Raw genomic sequence first — 19,330 nt, 5'->3', positions numbered from 1 at the left:
GTGACCCCTAGCGGCTTGTGCTGGTCAGCTGAGCGCAAATGGGATCTCTGAGTCTTGCCTGGCTGCTGTGAAGTTCTGTGGTTGCTGTGGGCGTGGCCGGCCTCTGGCTGCTGCTCCACTATGGTGGAGCGGCATCGGAAGGGAAACAGGCAGGAGGCTCTTTATCTCTATGAGGTGCCTCCGAGCTGCGCTGCTGCCCAGGGGTTTAGGGCGCCTGGAGTTCCCTGGCATTCCCAGCTGCTGGCCTAGTGTCCCGGGCCGTTTCCGTCCAGCTGTGGTGTCCCTGTCCCTTTAAGTCTTTCAAAAAGCATTTGCTTCTCTTTGTCCCAGGGGTGCCAGCTGTGGGTACCCACTTGCAGGTTTTACTGTCCCGTTTTCCTAGTATCCAGCACCCCACACACTGTGTGTCTGAGCTCCAGTGCGGATGGCTGGGGCTGGGTGTTCAGCAGTCCTGGACTCCCTCTCCTTCCCCGCTCCAACTCCTCTCCTCCCGCCGGGAGCTGGGGTGAGGCACGCTTGGGTCCCACCGGGCCACAGCTTGTATCTTACCCCCTTCGCAAGGCGCTGGGTTCTCGCAGGTGTGGATGTAGCCCAGCTGTTGTTCTGTATCTTCTGGTCTCTCTTTTAGGGATAGTTGTATTTGTTGTATTTTCAAGACTATATATGATTTTGGGAGGAGATTTCTGCTGCTCTACTCACCCCGCCATCTTGGCTCGCCTCTGAGTCTGCATTTTTAACTAAGCTCCCATGAGATAATTGTGCTGCCAGTCCATGGCTGACACTTTCTCAGACTCCCAATGGGTTTCAGCGCCAATTACCCAAAGCACATTTATTGGCTTTCTTGTCCCTCCTCTACACTGCTTGGAGTTTTGGGATCACCACCCAAATGACATACTTGTATTCAAATATTTGTTTCATGGTCTATTTGAGGGTACATGCAAATATGACAACACTTATCATTAGAAAAATGCACATAGAAATAGAGTTTTGAGCACCAGTTTTGAGGAAGGATGAATCCCCTGAATTGTATTTAGATTGTAAAGGAAAGTGACCAGGATAAACATTAAATGACCCAAGATCCATAAAATTTACTAAGTCTACACAGACTTTAGCAACCTAATATAATCATTAATGTCTCATGGAACTGGTTGAATTCAGCCAGCTTTCCTCAGTAGTTATTTTCCCAGATCCTAGTAAATCTCTTTTTCCCAAGAGGTCTGCATCACTCTTGCTTTATGGAATGCAGAGGTAAATCTGAGACTCTAAAGAAATGTCATGTTTGAAATAAGTAAAAAATATTGTTGCTCATTTCTATTGAGCTGTCATCATTTCTTCCCAATCACAGGGCTTATTGGACCTGAAGCGCTGAAGCCTGCTGTGACCCTTAGACCTTTTCTTGCTGCATTCACACAGGACACGGAGTTAGCCATACTAGAACCACAGATGGTTTCTCCCACATCCTTCTGGATTCCAATATGGTTCCCTATTCTATTTCATCCTTTTGGGAATCTGTAAACTCTGACACATTCCTAAGCCCACTCTGGTGTCATCTGGAACCTTTATGGCATGCTCTAGTTCTGTGGTATTTGGGTAATCATAATTATCCCAGTTTCTAATCAGCTGCATAAAGAGCGCTCACACCAGGGTCACCAGCACCTGTTTCCTAACCACAGCACATAATAGCTTCTTAGCTTTGCCCACAGGTGTCTGTGCATGATTATTTGTCTTACATACTATAGAATAAGTATGTCTTTGTGTACACCTATGAGTCTGGTTTCATGGGTGTGGGTGTGTAAGCAACTAGCACACAGGTCTCATCTTGAAGTCTGAATAACTAATGTTTAGTATTTTACTTTAATTAGTCTCTGTACATTGTTAGCCTCAGTTGTCATCTGCCCTCAAATATCAAGAGGAAAATAAGTTCATTTCCTTAGAAGTTTATTGACTGTTACCAGTAGCAGAGCAAATTCCATAAAAGAGCAGACTCCATACAGAGCAGATGTAGGGGAGCTCTGAGTTGGTGAGGAAGGATGATTGGAGTGAGCACTTGGAATGAAGGATGGAAAGGCAGATCTCTCCCTCATTTTTCCCTCCATTCCTGCAAGGATACTAGATTTACAGTGGGGACATCCTGCTCAGCATTTCCTCTCCAAATTGGATCCAGAGAGGGAACACTTTGTGCAAAGTAGAGTAGGAAACACCTTACAGCTCCTCTGTTTCTCCATCCAAGGGGATGCCAATATCCACATTGTAGTCTACAGGCTCCCCAGAACTCAGCCAGGGAATAGGGGTTCGATTGAAAGAAGGCCTATTGAAAAGACTCTGTTTGTAGAGGACCAGAGGTTCACTCAGCAGGGGCCCCAGGTCAAACTTGGGCATCTGGAAAGTCATGCGTTTGGAGGCCTTCTCATATCCACCATAAGGCATTGCCGTCCTGAAAAGGAGATACATCATGTAACTAAAAATCAGAGCAAGGAATAGCTTTATCAGTGAAATACCACCCTGTTTCAAGGTAAGGGAAGTCTGTGAATTCTAGTTTGGGCTGCTTCTGCACTCATTCCTCTTCCTTAGCGCTGCACTCCCCCTTCCTGGTTTGCTTGTTTTCCCAAAGCTAACAATGAGAAAAGGAGTCCAGTGGGGGTATTGGATAGAGAGTCTCAAGGGTAGTTGTGACCCAGACCAGCATTTCAGAGAAAGTAATCCCAAACTCGATAGACCCAAGGATCTAAGGCTGCCATAAATTATAATGTAAAAACCCCCTCAAAACTCCTACCCCACTTCCAGAGGATAGTGCATGGCCTGGCTGGGAGGAATTAACATTTTCTGGAAAACTCAGGCTGCTTAGAACCAATTGCAAAAGTACTTCTTTAGAGCCTCCCCATCCTATTTTACACAGATCTCCTATCCACAATTTAGAGAAGCCCAGTTCCAAAAGAACAGATACTTAAGTAGGGTATAAAGAAATAGAATCATAACACAGGGACAGTAATAGAATCCTAATCTTAAATGAAGGGAGCCTCCAGAAGCCTTTAAATGTGTGTATTTTATTCCTATTTTACATCAAAGCAACCAAGCCTCAGGAGTAGTGTGACTTTCCCATCCTCACACAGTTAATAAGTGGCTTATGAACTTCAAGTTCAAAGCCTGACTGCTAGCAAATTTTTCCTTCATTACACTGTACTGTTTCTCTGAGCTAGAGTGAAAAGAGCAAAGACCTTTGATTAGGATCCTCATGTTCCTCCCATCACTCTTCAGCCTCCTTCTGAAACGTTTGAACCAAAGTCTCCATCTCTACTAAGAACATGTTGCCCCACACTGGACTATATCTGGTCCTCCCTACCATTCCTACCTGTTGAAGGACTTGTATTGGGGGAGTTCAGCTTTAGCTCCATAGGCCAGCAGGTCAATGCCAAGTTCCACTTTTTGTTGGGGATCAATCCCCATGGCTCGCTCCCATGGGGAAATATAGGTCTTGAACACAGTGGTATGTTTTCCTTCTCCACCTACCTGGTCTCCTGTCAGCCATGGGAGAGAAAAGTAAGTAAAATAATAGCATTTAGTAGCCAATGGAAGTTAGTCCCCCACCCCTACACTAGGAAAGTTGCTGGGGCCAGAGACCAAAAATACATTTTGGTAATTGTGTAAGTTTTGTGGAATAATGACATCCTGAGGTCAGGTCTGTGACTGAAACTGAAAAGCCAGAAGGGACTGAAAGACAAGGCTTCTAGATGGAATAGACACATCTCTATGCTCCCAGACCCAGAAAGTCCATCTAGATATCTCAGCAGGCCTCCCCTGCCCTCTAAACCCTGTCTGGGCCTCATTCCTTGGGATATATCTGCTGTAGGGACCAGACACATTATTCTTGGGTAAGGATACTTGCCTGTTCCTGTCTCTCCAACCTCTGCTGTGCCAGTAGCTCCTCCTCTGCCAGTCTGGCCCCCAGGACCACCTGTACCCCCAGATCCAGACCCAGAGCCCTGATGGTGCTGCTGGTGAGAGCCATACTGCCTGGCAGAGCCACTTCTCCCTGCCTGGCCTGTGCCACTGCCCTTGCCATAGGAGAGTCCCTGACCAGCTGTGCCCAGCTGTCCTCCCACTGTGGGAAGGAACTTCTGGAAATGATCCTGAAAAGAAAGGATAAAATGAGGGGAAGGTTAGCAATGGGGATGGGGAATATACCAAGACACAGGTGTGCATAGTAAGGAGAAGGTGATCAGAGACAATGGCCAACCAGAAGACATTGATCCTCTGAGAATCTCCCTCCAATAGATGGATAGTTGATGGCCTGACTGAAAGGAAGTGAATTAAACTCTCCTGAAGGGGTAGGACCCCCTTGGCTCAGTCCCTCCAATTATACTTTAGGCCTGGAATCCAGGCTTAATATGAAGAGCTAGAGACATCTCTGCCAACCCCCCCACCTCATCTTGTCTAACAGGGAACTCTTCATTCCCTTCCTCTCTTTTTCCCTGTCTCCTTTTGGTGCCTGTTGGACCAAGACTTTCTGACAGTGAAACTATAGAGGGAAGGGTGGCCAAAAAGGCAACACTGGATTCAGCCCTAATGTCTAAAAATAACCCTGCCAATTCCTTCAGGCAGCTCTTCTGGCCACCCTACCATGCACACTCCCAGGCTCCACATAGTGTAACCACACCCAGGCAGGGAGGAGGGCTTTTGGCCTCCTAAAGTTACATGCGACCAGCTCAGCATTTTCACTCTGTTCCTACATAAGGGCCAGTAACAGACACTTCTGCCCCTGGCCCCATATAGGCATCTATTTCCACTCTCTTCTGGCTGCCCAGGGAAGGTGAAGGGGGAATAAAGGAGATAGAGAAAATTCCCTCCTTCCCAGCTATAACATCTTGTGCCTGGACCCCTCACCAATCCCTACTTTTCTTTCTTTGGAGAAAGATACTGATTAGGGCTGTAGGATCTTAGAGGATAGTTTCATTCCACATCTGGGCTACTAGGGCTCTCTTGATAAACAAATGGCTCAAGAAGGAGTCTAGGGTTACCAAGTTTATCAAATAAAATTACAGGATACCAGTTAAATTTAAATTTCATATATACAACAAATACTTTTTTAGAATAAATATGCCCAAATATTGCATGGGATATGTTTATATATAATAAAGAGTATTCATCATGTATCTGAAATTTAAATGTAACTGGGTGTCCTCACTTGTCTAATTTTATTTTTATGTCCCAAATATTTCAAGGGACATACTTATACTAAAATTTTATTCATCGTATATCTGAAATTAAAATTTAACAAAATAAAAAAAATTTTTATTTTTACATCCCAAATATTTCATGGGACATACTTTACTAAAAAATTATTTGCATGTATGGCAACTTTAAAAGACAGTGCTGGCCATCCTGTTTTATCCGGCAACACAATTTTTACTACTTAACCCATGTGGGAAAGGAATTTGATCCCCAAGGGAGTGATACTCACCATCCCATTTCACTGGCTCTAAGATAAACACTGACTTTCAGAGGTGGGCTGTAGCTCATGCTGGAGCTGTTGGGGGCTCAGTATATCTGGGGGTTTAATGAGCTTATAAATTCTCATGAGGGGAGGTTGGTGATATATTGGAGATTTGGAGCTGACAAAGAAGTTGTCAGAAGAGGCATTAGGCTTTGAGAATCAAAGTCCCGAACTCACCATTGAACTGTCAGAGAAGACATCAGGGTGGTTTTCATAGATAAATTTCTCCACTCGCTTTTGCCTTAGTTTGAACATCTTGGAGCCCCGATTAGTGAGCAAAGACAGCTCCTCCAACATCACATCCCTTGGGACACTGATCTTCTTGCCCAGGTTTAGGCCTGAGCTCTCCTGTCCACCTTTCAGGCAGATGGGAAAGAGGAAAATAGGATTTCTGGGCGGAGAATGCAGATGCTGTGCACAACTAAATTTGTGTGTCCTGGCAGGAATCACTGAGGGAAGCAAATGCTGTCTGTGTTGTCTGATCAAATTGTCTAGTTTAGAGGGATTTTTATTCCCTGGGTTTGCAGTCAGACAAAATGCATGGGAACTGGGGTGCAGGGTAGAGACAGTGAGGGTACTAGAGAGGGTGAATGAGGTAAAAAGGGACATGGGCATAGGGTGCAGAGCAAAAGGAGTAAAGGATCGTCATAGATGGGGACCACCAGGGAAACCATAGCATGGGAGAAAGCCCAGTGGCCACCACTGTGTGGAGTTGCCCACCTGTAAGTGAGGTTCCTGTCTTAACTGCTTTCCCTTCTCTTCCCCTCATTGAACTCTGGCAGCAACAGTCTCTGGCTATTAGGAGAGAGCTTTGCTTATGTGTGCTCTTACTGCTCCCAGGAAAAATCCCTGAACAGTTTTTTTCTTATTTCTCTGGGGAAATAAGAAATTAAGCATTTATTGAGATCTTACTCTGTGCCAGTCTCCATCATACATATTTGTGTCTTCAAACATGCCTCACTGGCCTGTAGATCTTGTTGTCCTAGATCTGCACTGGGTAATATGGCATGAGCATTATTGTCTCAGATTACAAGGTGAAATGGGTGGAAGGGTGAGTAATCAGTGTTGAATCCTTCTTCCCTCTTTTTCCCTGCCCAGCCTCCCTGGAATTCCTCTGGTCTCTTCGCAGCTTTTCATTCTAAGGCATATATAACCTTATGATATCTCTAGGACTCTTGGGCCAGACATGCTCTTCATAAGAAGTCCCACACTGGTAGGTGCAAACATACCTCCAGTGAGTTCCATGATGAGCTTGCTGGATTTCCTCTTCTTGTTGGGGGCTGGGGTTCCTGAGAGAGGCATTGTGGAGGCAGATTCAGCCTGTATAGCATAGAAAGGGGGAGTTAAAGGATGGAGAGGGACTGGGAAGAGCAAGTCTCAAGGAGGGAGATTTCATTAAATTTTTAAAGAAATATATATCCTCCCAAAAGGTGAAAAGCCATTGCTTTAGGGCTCCTCTTCTTGGGAGGCAGGGCAAAGTATAGACGCACTCCCTGCCCCTTCCTCCTACCAACCTCTTGGCAGCTGTTTCACACAGAGCTGGTGCAGGGATTAGGAACACTGTGTGTTGGGGGTCCAGGGATAAAACAAATAAACAAATAACACACAGGCAGGGCAATGTACCCACCAAGCTTCATTGGCTTGGCATGACTTGAAGTTTTTGTTTTCATGGGTATCTCAGATTGGGGCTCTCATTCCAAGCTCTGGTCTCTTCTCAGTCTTCCCCAAGCCCCAGGGCGGGGGCAGAAAAATGTTCTGCCAGGGTTGAAGGGATTCAGCCAAACACATTCTCCATAGGAAGGAGAAGTTGTTGCTCCTCTATTGGGCCAGCTGGAAGGTGGCCTGGGAGGTCACAGCAGTGCTCCTTGCTCCCTTTCAGTCACTCCCGCCCCAGACCCCAGGTGCAGGGGCAGTTCAGGGGACATTTGAACCTTGAAGCTTGCCATTTGAGCAATATCATAGCAGTGGGGAGTTGAGGGAGGAGAGGAACATAATAACAGGATCTGTAGAAGAGACAGGCTGGGAAAAGATGCAGACTCCAGCCTCTCCCTAACAGAAGTTGGCACTCAGCAAAATGCAGTCTTCTATAGACTATCTCACAACACATCTGCAATTCTGTTAACTTAGTGGCGTCTGCTGAGGCCAGAGGCCAAGAACTGCTAAACGGACCTTCCCTATATCTCTCTCATCCCTAATCAGGTTCTTTTTTTCCATCCAGCCTGTCAGACCCCATTCTCATTCCTCCAGTGCTTCCCCTAATATCTCTATTCCCCCCACCCTCCTGGGACCCTCTCTATTCAACTCTCTGTGGCTCCCCTGAACGGACAGCTGAGAGCTGAGCATAGATGAAGTAGGGGGCCAACTCCCCCAGGATCAAGGCTCGCTGTTACAGACACAGACACAGCAGTCAACAGAGTGGGCTCCAGCCCTTCTGGCCATAGAGCTGGAGACTTACCGGCTGTCCAGGTGGTGGTCAGCTCTCGCTGGCGTCCAGCAGCTTTGGAGGACTGAGCTGCTGTGACCAGAGAACCTGAGCTGGGCAGGCGTGGGGGCAGCACTGGCAGTGGGGGAGGGAGGGTAGTTATTAATAGATATGATGAGTAAAGCATCTCAAATGGCACAGGGGGTACTGAGACCCTGGAACCAAGATCTGGTCCTCCTTGCCCAGAGGCTCAGAAAGGGGAAAAAAGGCCTTTGGGATTCTCCCACTAAGCAGTCTGGACCAGGGATCCCCTCCTTGTCACCTGGAGTCTGAGATCCAAAGAAATATCCAAAGAGAAATTGAACACTGAGAGGGAAAAAAGAAGTAAGCAGTAAGTGGTGATAGGACTTCCAAGGGGGAAAGTAAGAACCTAGGTAACATAGAAAGCAGTGGAGAGCCACTCAGAGCCAACCCAGGCCAGAGTGGGAGGGACGTGTGCTGCATTTTGTGGGTGGGAGGGCTTAAAGCGCAATGTCTGGGGAAGGGAAATGTGTTCACAATGGAAATGCTCTTCAAAAGTTCCTGGATGGGTTAGTCTTTCCTCTGGAAGGGCCAGATCTTGAGAGGACAGGGAACCAAATAAACCGAATGCAGTGTTTCCTAGGCTATCAGAGATTATGTGGGCTAGACTTGACCAACCTCTGCCTTTTCACCACCACTTGCTGTTGGAGTTTTCAGGTCAGCTTGCTCTGCAGGTTGGATGTTGATGTCTCTCTGAGAAATACATGTAGACTTCTGACCTACTAAGGCCTTAGTCTCTGAGGTTCTACTTGGGATTTTGTTAATGAGAGCACACACTCTGTAGGATCTAGACTGTCCTGTCTGTACTGTTCCAGAGCAGCCTCTAGGCAGGGCACAAGCTGTAGAGTCACCTAAACGAAGTCTGTCATTTGCCCAGCCCTTCCTCAGTAGCTGCATGAACATCCTGGATTCTTCTCTACTTCCTGTGGAGGTTCAGGAATCAGTGCTGCTGCACCTGGGCTGTAGCCACCACCGCTCTGTTGTGCTGCCTTAGGGAATGGCTTTCTAGCTTCCAGAATACCCCTCTGTCGCTCTGTGAACTCTCCGCTTTGCCTTTTCCCATCCTGAACTTTTCAGGTTTAGGCTGAGGGCTGAAAGGCCACCCCTGCCCCTCTAGTTGGCCTCTGCCTAGACCAGTTTAGCTTCCAGATCCCTGATCTTTTGTCCTCTTCCATTCCCTCCCAACCCAAAGAAGCAATTTTAGAAGAAAAAACAAATGGCAAATAGTGATTTTGTCATCACTACCATCCTCCTCCCAAAAACAAACTGAAATTTTGATCTTCTATGATTATCTAAAACTACAGAGCGGGTGAAGACAGAATATTTAACCTATGCTCTCTGGGCCCTCTTGGAATAGAGACTGTGTACTTGGGAGCATCAGAGTTCTGGGCCTGGTTATTGACATAAATATGCCCCCTGCTGGTAAAATTGGAGCAATGACTCTTCTCAGAAATCTTTAATTCTAGCCTGCCTTCAGTGATTTCTTTACTCATTCCACACAGATTCACCCTCTTCTCCTTCTTCCCTCTCCTAGCCCACCTTCACCTCTAGCCATTGCTTTCCCATGGAACATGGTTGCTCCCTCGAGGGAGCTGGGAAATGTTGATGGCAAGAGGCTCAGGCCTTTCCAGTTTAGTTCAGTAAGCTGGGGTCTTGCCTGGTAAGTATGGAGTAGGCAAAAAAGAAGGGGGAGAATCTGGATGGAGAATTTGGGGAGAACAAGGGGAATGGTGAAGGTGGCTAAACTGAAATGAGACAGAAATAGTATAGAAAAGCAAAAGACCATGGGGGGTGAAGGGCAAAAGGGTGACAAACAGGGCAGGAATGGAGAAAGATATCAGGAATCAGGAGATCAGGGGAATGGAATAGAGAAGATCAAGGGGAGATCAGGATTTGGGTATAAAACTAGAAGAGATGACGCAGTGGAAGGAGGGGCATAAGTTTATTATTGTGCACAAACCAAAATAGTGTGACTCACACCCAATATGCAAAGGAATCAATTTCCAGATCAAGCAGCAAATGTGATTGGTGGTGGTCATGGTGAGGAGGGACTCCTACTTATCTAGGATCAAGATCAGGGCCTGAAGCTGAAAAGAAACAAGAACTAGGGTTTGAGGGATGGGATAGGACTGAAAAGAGGTTTTTGCCCTAGGTTTTTCCTTGCCCTTTCCTAGGTAGTCATGACAAGCTACAGAACACAGGGACAGAGGCAAAGGAGGTAGCACAGGTACCAACTATTCTTTCAACACTCAGCACACTCTCACATCCCCCCACCATCATCCCCTTTCACTGAAACAAATACATTCTTCCCTTTCACATTTTTCCCCAGTCCCCCTCTTGTATACAGTTGGTTCCTTGTTACCCAAGTCTACTCTCTGTCAACACTGCATTCTCTCCCTATGCTTCTCTCTGTGGCTCCATTTCATCCATTTCTGCTCTGTTCCTGGTTTCCGCCTCACTATCCACACCATGGCTCTGTTCTCCCTCCTTTCTGTTTTACTTTCATGAAGCAATTAAGCCAATGATTTTTTTCATTCTGAGGGAAAATTTTTTCTTTTTGCACTTCTCGAATGCTTGTTGCTCAGCATGTACCTCTCAAGTTGCTAACTTTCTGAAATCCAGAGGAATACAATTCTTACTTCTATTTCTGGTCTAGCTGGTATAACAGCCCACACTAACTGCCTTCAAGCCTTCTCATCCTTTATGAGTTTCACAGGATGCTATACATCTGCTACAGATGCTGGCCTTTAGTGATCCTCTTTTCCCACACTGGATTATCCATGTGGGATATCTGACCTTCTTTCATCAGTGCAAGGATAAGTTTCACACTGGGTCTTTATTTAGACCTCTCCTCTTACTCATCTCAGACAGAAGAACACATCTGTATGCTCACACATGCACACACACACACACACACACACACACAACACACTTGAGCACTCATGCACGCATGCACACACACGTCTTAGGTATATGCCACCCTAGCTTGGGAAAGAAGAGTTTGGAGTAGTAAGCAATTTAGTGTAAAGAGGGGTCAGTTCAGTCCCTTTGCAAGCCTGCCTGGTGGTAAGCTTCCCACCTGAGGCCTCAGTTGCTTCTCTGTGTTTCTCACTGAATGTTAAAATGAGGCCCACAGAGAAAATGACCAATGTAGAGAAACAGACACCAGAGGAAGAATATGTGTGTAGAGACTGAGATAGAGACAGAGATCCAGGCAAGGAACTACAGAGACAAAGGGAAACACAGATCCTGAAGCAGACGTCACAGGTTGGAAAGCTGCAGGGAGATTGGGAGCCAGGAAGAAGCTGGGGGATGGGACACCAACTCCAAAACTCTCTCTGGCAGGAGGAATTTAGCCTCTAGATGCCCGAGAGAGGGTGTGGGATGGGTAGGAGAAGCAACTTTAGGAAGTGGATGTTCCACCTCTCCTTGGTCCTGGGAGCTGGGCCCGGCTCAATGGTGGCTTGCCCCAGGCCTCCACACATGAGCCTGCAATCCTGTTCTAGTGGCTGAGAATCGGGGCCTGGCTACCTGGAAGCCACAATAACTGGGAGAGCTCCCAAGTGCCCTAGGAGACTCTGGAGGAGGGGCTGGGCTAAGGACAGGGGCTGAGGCCAGCTCTGTCCTCCAGACGGGCTCATCCAATGTAGTGGCTGCTCTGGGGGCAAGCACAGTAGGGGCCAGGAGTTCTGCAGTGGGCTGAGGTGCTGGAGTGGAAAATCGGCGGATCTCTTGGACTCGGGCAGTTTTGGAGGGCTCTAAGGAGGTAGGGCCAGGAGTCTGGGGAACCTCATCAAAACAGAACATAGCAGTTTTAAGTTGGTAGGGCTGATGCCGCATGAAATCCAGAGCCTTGATGCCCTGTTTGGGGGTTGCCCGAGCTCCCTGGGACTGGGCCTTATTAGGGAGAGTTCGGGCAGCCTGCGGGAAAAAGGGTGAGAGTAATGGGTTGTAAGCAATAGGAGGTGGGGCACGGATGTTGGGTGAGTATTTCCAGGAAGGGGGCAGTGAAGGAGTAGGGGATGGGCTTCTGGGCTGAGGGCCAGAGCGAAGGCCAGGACCAGGTGTAGCTTCCACCACATACCTGTCCGCTCGGCTCTGCCGCTTGGCAAACAGCTCCCCACCCCTGCCCTGAAGCCTTGGTAGCTCAGGTATTCCAGCCGAAGGGGCTGCCCCATTCACTAGCCCATCAAGAAGCCCTCGAGAGGAGGGTTTAGGAGCAACTGGGGGTGGAGTCTTAGGAGTCGTAGGGGGCGGGGTCTTGGGAGTCATTGGAGGTGGAGTTTTAGATGGCACGCGAGGCGGGGTCTTGTAACTCCCGCCCCCTGGTGGCTGCATAAAGTTGCAGGCTTCAGCCCCGAGGCTCAGAGCATCCTCCTCTGGACCAGATTCAGCACCTCCAGCCCGGGGTTTTTCATCCAGGTTCTGCACCAACGATAGTAACGCGGGGTTGGGCGAGTTCTTTGTCTCCTCGTTTCCCGGCCGAAACATCTGCTTCCGGGTTCCCCGACGCCGGGCCTCCTGGAGGATGCCCGTGCGGGCAGCCGGCACAGAGATGCGCTGCTCTCGAGCGCTGGGGGGCTCAGGGGCCGCGGGTCCTGGGGCGGACTCCTCTGGGCGTGCAGTGGGTCGCAGAGGTGCCGACAGGAAGATAGAAGCGGTGGAGGTCATGGCAGCCGCATTAGGGGGAGGGAGAGGCTCTGGGGCCCCGCCTGGGGTAACAGGACGATTGGGGGCTGGGATGTACAGCGAGCTGGTGGCCGTTACGGGACCCGAGGAACGTGGGGTGCTGGGGGAACCGGAGGCTGGCACAAGGCTGGGAACCCCTGAGGTGACGCTGGGCCGTGGGGTGGGCCCCTGTAAAGAGCACAAGGGCGGTGGGGCGGGGCCGAGGCTTCCCTGGCTTTCATTCGCCCGCTTGGGGGCTAGGGGCCGGAAAATCACTGAGGTGGTACCTGAACACCGCCCTTGTAAGCCTGGGGTAAAGGGCCTGGCTGATCGGTTAAAGATGCTTGGAGTGGAGGTAGAGACCCCTGTGCCTGGGAGGAAGGGTCTGGGAAGGGCTACAGCGGCCGGGGAAGGGCTGGATGGGAGCACAGCTGCCTCCAGGGGAGCACTCTGGGCCCGAGGTGATGACTGTAGGCCCTGCTCATTGAGCATGGCTGCTGGGCCGTCCTCGGCCAGCTCCTGAGTGCGTGAGGCTGAGCGCAAGCGCTGCTGTTCAAAGAGCTGGGCCCCTCGCCCAGAGGCCTCACTCAGCTGCCCTCCCAGCCCTGGGCCCTGGCCACCTGGTGCACCTGTGCTTGGCCTAGCCAGCTCGATGTCCAGATAGGGGCTATCCCAGTCACACTGGTTGGTGAGGCTGCGGGCGTCGGAGAAGGCTTCCTCGTCCAGCTCTGACTCGCTGGTTGGAGGGACACCGTCTTCCTCCTCAGCAGCTGTTCCGGCTGCAGCCCCGAAGCTCACAAGGGTGTATTTCTTGGCTCTCTGCCGCCGTTTCTTAAACATAAGCACCCCCTTGGAGTGGGGGTTGGGAGCTGCGGTTAGTAGAGATGCGATCGTCCGGCATTTGGTCTTGGCCTCCTTCACACTCTTCTCTTGGAGGCTCTCTGCCCGTTGAAGTTCTGAGGAGACCAGGAGGGAAATGGTCAGTGAGCCTCTTCTAGTCCTTTTCTCCAGTGCTTTCACCCCCAACGCCAGCCAGTTCCCTCAGCCCTCTCACCTCCTGTCTTTTCACTGGCCTGACCCACAATGTCTCCTGCCTGTGGCAAGGTTCTCTGACTTGAGGGCAGACTGGTGGGTGAAAGGTGAAACCAAGGACAGTTGAAGGAAGGCAGAATCTAGTTGGCTGCCCAGACTCTACTCTGACCACAGCTCTCCTCCTATCTTCTCTTGCCTCTACTCTGCTACTGTCTTTCTGGGTATGTGCTCTTACCCACCCCACACATTACTCCCCTGCCTCCCACCATTCCTGGATGGCAGTATGGGGGAGGGAGAAGGTTGGGGGGGGTCACTTCCCATGACAAGCAGGGAGATGAGCCAGGTCCTTGGGTGAGAAAAGGTAAGAAGGGACACTTTTCTCCCACCAGAGCTATCTTGTTAAGGGACTTCTCAAAAAGTTTGTGACTTATCTCTTCATCCCACCACCCCTTACCCTTATGATGGGCATGCAAAGGCCCCTTAGCAAGGAGGCTTCATTCATAATCCCTCCCCCATCATTCAGTCCACATCATATACATTCAGAGAAAGAACTCCATCACATATCATTTCAACAAGAATACGGGTCTAGTGAAAGCCAGCTGTGGGCATATTTTCTCATTTGTACTTTAGCATAAGCATATACCCCAACTTAGATACATCCCAATTCACATACATACATAAAAATGTGCCCAGACAAAAACATGCACAGTCACCCAAATACATTCACACATGTGTACTCCAGGTAGCCTTTTCCTACAGGGTACCCTGTAGAGACTGTCTTACTAACAGTTTGGACAAAATTTGAGAGCTGATACTGGCCTTCTAACCACCAACGCACTCCTCGGTACCTCACACCTCTGCTACTCACAGCCAGGGATGGCCTCAGATCCAGGACGTGGGAAAAGCCAGAGTGCTCCTCTCCAAGGCAGCCCTCCAAATCTTTAGGATGTCTTAAGGTCACCAGCTAAATGTATTTCCCTTTCTCCCTAGCTGGGGTGGGAGTTAGGTAAGCTTCGCTGGGTGTCAGCCTTCTAGGTAGAGAGCTTGGGCAGCCACTACCAGGCAGGCAGGCAGGGACAATGAACAAAGGGGAGCCAGGGTAGGGTTTCCCATACAATGTGGGGCCTTGGAGGTGGGGTGGGAAAATGGGAGAGACTGGCCTGCAAGGAACCTTTTGGACATGGATGCTCTCTGATTCACAATCCCCAGTTGTCCTGAAAAATTCTTGAAATTCTACTTTTCACTCAAGATACCAAGCTCCTTTCTAATTAGGGCTCTCATTTCACCCACCCCAATGTTTATGCCACAGAATAGTATTGTGTGAGGGAGAGGCACTGGAGTCAGAGTTTGATTTAGGTTTTTGACTCTTGGGAGAGTTACTTCATTAAAGTTCAGTTTCCTCATCTGTAAATGAGAGTGAAAATGGCTATCTCATAGGGTTGCTATGAGGATGAAGTGAGATACTGTAGGTAAATTTAGTATTTACCTGAGGGCCACTGTGAGTAAAATATCTTGACACTAGCCACACAGAAATACAACCACTTCCTTGTTCACACATACATTCTCCCACAGACTCCCACATCTATGCCTGCAGATATTCATAGATAACTCACACTTCTCTCTCACACAAACTCTCTCCTAGTGAGTTTTCTCTAGCTTGTGTGGTCACAAACCTCTCTGAAAAGTAGTCATAGCATCAGCCCATTCTGAGAAAGGGGCAGTAAAACTCTTCTGAGAACAGAAGGAAGAGAAAGGCAAAAAGGAGGAAAGGATAAGGAGGTAAGACCTCCCTTCTTAAACTGCCAGTGTTGTCCCCTCCTTTCTAGATCCTAGAACTCCCTTGAGTATGGGAGGATAGTACCTGCATAGAACCGGTCCTGGAGCTCAGGAACTGGGCCTGGGGCTTTGTTGCAGTTGGCTTGGCTGATGGGCTCAAAGGTCTCCATGCCGAGAAAGGCTTTGTTGGCTGGAGCAGGACCAGCTTGAGCCACCCCCCACGCCTTTTAAAGCCCCTTTGTCTTGTCCCAAGAGCTGGCAGCTGAATGAGCTCACTGTACTATTTTTGGAGCCTGGCCCCCTCCCTTCTCTCAGCTGCCCTACAAGCCCTGATGTGATGGACGTGGGCACCTGCCTACCCTTCCCCCCACCCCACCCCACTGGACAATGAGGTCTGCTTGGCTAAAAATAACTCTGAGTCTTGCCCAGCCTGATGAGAGTGAGGAGGTGCTAAAATGAGAATTTAGGATAAGCATGTGTTACTATGCAAGCATCTGGAATTTCTTTGTGAAATATTGGACACTTTCAGGGATGTCAGACTCTAAACTGTCGTGTCCTTAAACCTCTATTCCAGACTTAGAGACCAAAATTTTTTGGAGCAGGAATCAGAATAGTGGAGAGGTGACAAGAAAGGTTTCTGGGGGAGAGACAATGGGAGGCATAGGGCAGGGAGAAAGTTTACTCTTAGACTTTGTTCTGTAGTTCACATCAAAGATAGCAAAGAGCTGGAGATAAGTGGAACTGGCTTTTTCTGCCCAGGCGTACATTCTTGCCTGAGATAAGGAGTTGAAGATCCCTCCCTCTACCACTTCTTAGGGATCTCATGACTGTCCCATAGCCTCCCAGTCCCCAGGAATTCTAACTGAACTTAGAAATGTCAGAGCTCTGATGCTGTGCCTGCAGTTCGCACTGAAGAGCCCACATAGCCCTGCCCTGCTTCCAAATACTCCCCCACCCATGTCTACATGTTGCCCTCATCCTGTCTGACACAAGAAATTCACAGCAACAGTAACAAGCAAATCTCTCATTGATTCAGGTCCCTTTCCAACTTCCCTACTTACCCTTACCCTGTGCCTTTTTGCCATACTGGTTCAAACAGCAAAAATAATGGGGACCATGAGAATAATTATTTTTCCCTCCTATTCATCACTCTTCTCCACTTGTCCCCAAGACTGTATCCAAGTGAAGCATAGAGTATGGTTATGAAGGGGTAGATTTGGGACTCAGAAGGATTCTGGCTAGGGAAAAAGGGTTCAGGTACTTACTGGCTTGCTTGGCTTTCTGGGTGTAGGTGGTAGTAAGATCTTCTGCCACTGGGTGGGGAACAGGCCCCACCATAGGGATGAGATGAGGGCCAGGCCGTAGGGGGCCATGGGGCAACAGCAGGGCCTCAGCTGGGGGTGGCTGAAGGGCTGCCACATCCCCCCAAGATGGGGAGCTCACACGGCTATCACCCTGGCTGGCAGGGCCAGAGATGGCAGGCGCTGGCTCTGCAGGGCTGTCAGACAGGTAGATCTCATCAGGTGGAGCTCCTGGAGGGGAGGGCCTCATGATGGGGCCTCGGCGTCGGGGTCGGCGGGGCTTCTCCTGGGTGGCAGGGCCATCAGCATCACTGTCTGTCTCTCCGTAGTAAGCCTCACTGTCAGGGGGTGAGAGGAGGCTCCCAGGCTGAGGAGGCTGCGGAACTGGAACACCAGGAGGCTCAGGACTCAGTGGCGATAAGGGTGATAACACCTGAAGCTCACCAGGGGATGGAGATCGCACAGGCCCTTCACCCTCTATCCTGGATGGGAAAGAGGACAGAATTTGAGAAATGGCTGGATTTCTGATAGCTAGAGAGATCTGGAGGGGATGGGAGGAGGAAGCAGTGGGAGAAGGGGACTGGCATAGAGATGAAATGAATGAGCTGGGAAGAATGGAGATCTGAGGACAAACTGGGAGGCAAATGTGCTTAGAAGGCTGTGAGTAGAAATGGACTTAGAAGGAGATGTGATGAGGAGGAGACAGGCAAGGGGTTGAAGTAGGCCTACACACTTGATACATTCCTTAACTGCAGATACATTCAAGCCCTTTGGGAGGCATGTACAAACAGTATACTCTTAACACAAATGAACAAGCAGAAATGGGTACTTTATGTACCTACTTTGTAGCTGAAGCCAGGCCAGTGACCCATGGAACTGAGATAGTCATTGGGAGTCCTGGACTAGGGAGTTGGGGGTAGGCTGGGGTAAAATGGTTCCATACCGCTGCACAGTGAGGACAAGCTGATTCCCTGAGGCATCGATGAGGCTCATGGCACTGGCATGAGAAAGGCTGGTACAGGAGACCCCATTGATGGCCAGAAGCTCGTCCCTCTCTCGGAGTCCTGCTCTGCCAGCCTGGCTTCTTCTTCGGATCTGAGAAGGTGTTGGAGGAGAGACTGTAGGTAAGGAAGGGCTCCAAGGAGGAATAGAATGAAAGGAGTTAGGACAAGAAGGACTAATATGTGGAGAGGATATGACTTTGGAGGGTAAGAAAAGGTAGGGAGGCACATGGAGCTGCAGTTGAGGGGGCCTGTCTAGAGGGAAGAACGTGCAGACTGGAGGGAGTAATACATCATATGAGAGGTAGGGTAATCACCAAACAAAAGGCCTGGGGAAAACTGCAGAGGAGGGGTACTAGAAATGGTGGTTATATCCCCTCAAGATTTTTTTCCATGAGCAATGTCTATATCAGTCAATAGCTCTTTTCTAGGCCTTAGAATCCCAGGTGTGCCATTATCTACACAGTCAAGGTTATAGAGCAGTATTGCAGATTGGTGGGAGTCCAGCAGATTCTGCAAAAGGATGATTGTGTGTATATGTGTGCCATGTGTGCATGCATTCCTGTACATATGTTAAAGTAACAGTAGTATGGCTGTCATTTATTGAGGGCTTACTAGATGTTAGGCATGGTATGAAGCACTCTACATGTATCATTGCATGTAATCCTTAGAATGGTTCTATGAATAAGTACTATTATTAGCCACATATTACTTGAGAAAACTAAGCCTGTCTGGTGAAACCAAAAGGATAACAACTTCATCTGACAGGCTAGGTCCTGCCATAACCCTCCTAACACTGGGAAAAGTACTGCCTAGTGAGAGAAAGGGCCTGGTGTAGGGAAAGAGGAGCACTTAAAGCTGGGTAGGGCAGGGCTGGGCTGGGTAAGACAGCCTCAGCTAATGACGTATCAATTTAGTTGGAAAGAAATTAAAACCTTCCCTATATTCCTGGAGTTTGGAATAGAGGCAAAGACTCAGGAGAGTGAAGACTGGATGGCCAGACCTGGGCCTCAGCTACGATGGTACTACATGGGACTGAGGCGGAGTCTTTCTTTTTTCCTGCTCCCAGAAATCAGGAATTCCCTTTCCTAATAGCCCCACACAGAAGCCTGTCCTCAGATACTACTCTCCCGACCAGATAAGCATGCTTCCCTGACCACCATGCTTCACAGCCTCCCACATCTCCCCCATAGGCTGCCACGTGACTCTTCCCAGGTTCCCTTGGGTTCCCCTTTCCCTGAAACCTCAACAGGGAAAGGTTGGGGCTCTCCCTTACCTTGGACACCTGTAAGGGTTTCCTCTGCTCGGCCCCCCCATGAAGTCGAAAGCCCCAGGGGGCTCCCCCTGACAGTGTGACCAGCACCTCTTCCTCAGCACCCATCGCTCAGCTTGGCCTACGGCCCTCAGAGTTTGGACAGTGTCCCAGGGAGAGAAGTCGAGGCGCTGGTACCCCGTCTGGCCTGTCAGGCTCTCTTGCTCCTGCTGCCCCAGGCCTTCCCCCCCAACACCACACACTACAGGCAGGAAACTTGGTCCTGGGATCAGTCCATTCCAGCAC

The 19,330-nt window shown here is 49.2% G+C and overlaps 2 protein-coding genes across 3 annotated transcripts; both read right to left on the bottom strand.

The window, feature by feature from the left end:
• Window positions 1–1,921: 1,921 nt before the first annotated feature.
• MYOZ1 (myozenin 1) lies at window positions 1,922–8,048 on the bottom strand. Its single transcript, XM_017662936.3, has 6 exons — window positions 7,947–8,048; window positions 6,721–6,811; window positions 5,669–5,847; window positions 3,884–4,127; window positions 3,350–3,515; window positions 1,922–2,434 (listed from the first exon to the last, which is right to left on the bottom strand). The coding sequence occupies exons 2-6, from the start codon at window positions 6,791–6,793 to the stop codon at window positions 2,203–2,205; spliced, it is 894 nt and encodes a 297-aa protein (XP_017518425.1). The 5' UTR covers window positions 6,794–6,811; window positions 7,947–8,048; the 3' UTR covers window positions 1,922–2,202.
• A 1,869-nt stretch (window positions 8,049–9,917) lies between these two features.
• On the bottom strand, window positions 9,918–19,239 carry SYNPO2L (synaptopodin 2 like). Of its 2 annotated transcripts, XM_017663030.3 has the most exons (4): window positions 19,049–19,239; window positions 17,715–17,866; window positions 16,736–17,253; window positions 9,918–13,618 (listed from the first exon to the last, which is right to left on the bottom strand). In XM_017663030.3, exons 1-4 carry the CDS (start codon window positions 19,151–19,153, stop codon window positions 11,448–11,450), a joined length of 2,946 nt encoding a protein of 981 aa, XP_017518519.3. In that variant the 5' UTR covers window positions 19,154–19,239; the 3' UTR covers window positions 9,918–11,447. The 2 variants fall into 2 exon arrangements, with proteins under 2 accessions (XP_017518519.3, XP_017518520.3); XM_017663031.3 differs by lacking the exons at window positions 16,736–17,253; window positions 17,715–17,866; window positions 19,049–19,239 and adding an exon at window positions 15,556–15,717.
• Window positions 19,240–19,330: the final 91 nt, after the last annotated feature.

Source organism: Manis javanica, chromosome 7, assembly GCF_040802235.1.
Source record: "Manis javanica isolate MJ-LG chromosome 7, MJ_LKY, whole genome shotgun sequence".
Lineage (NCBI taxonomy): Eukaryota > Metazoa > Chordata > Mammalia > Pholidota > Manidae > Manis > Manis javanica.
This window is presented reverse-complemented; position numbering and strand designations above follow the sequence as displayed.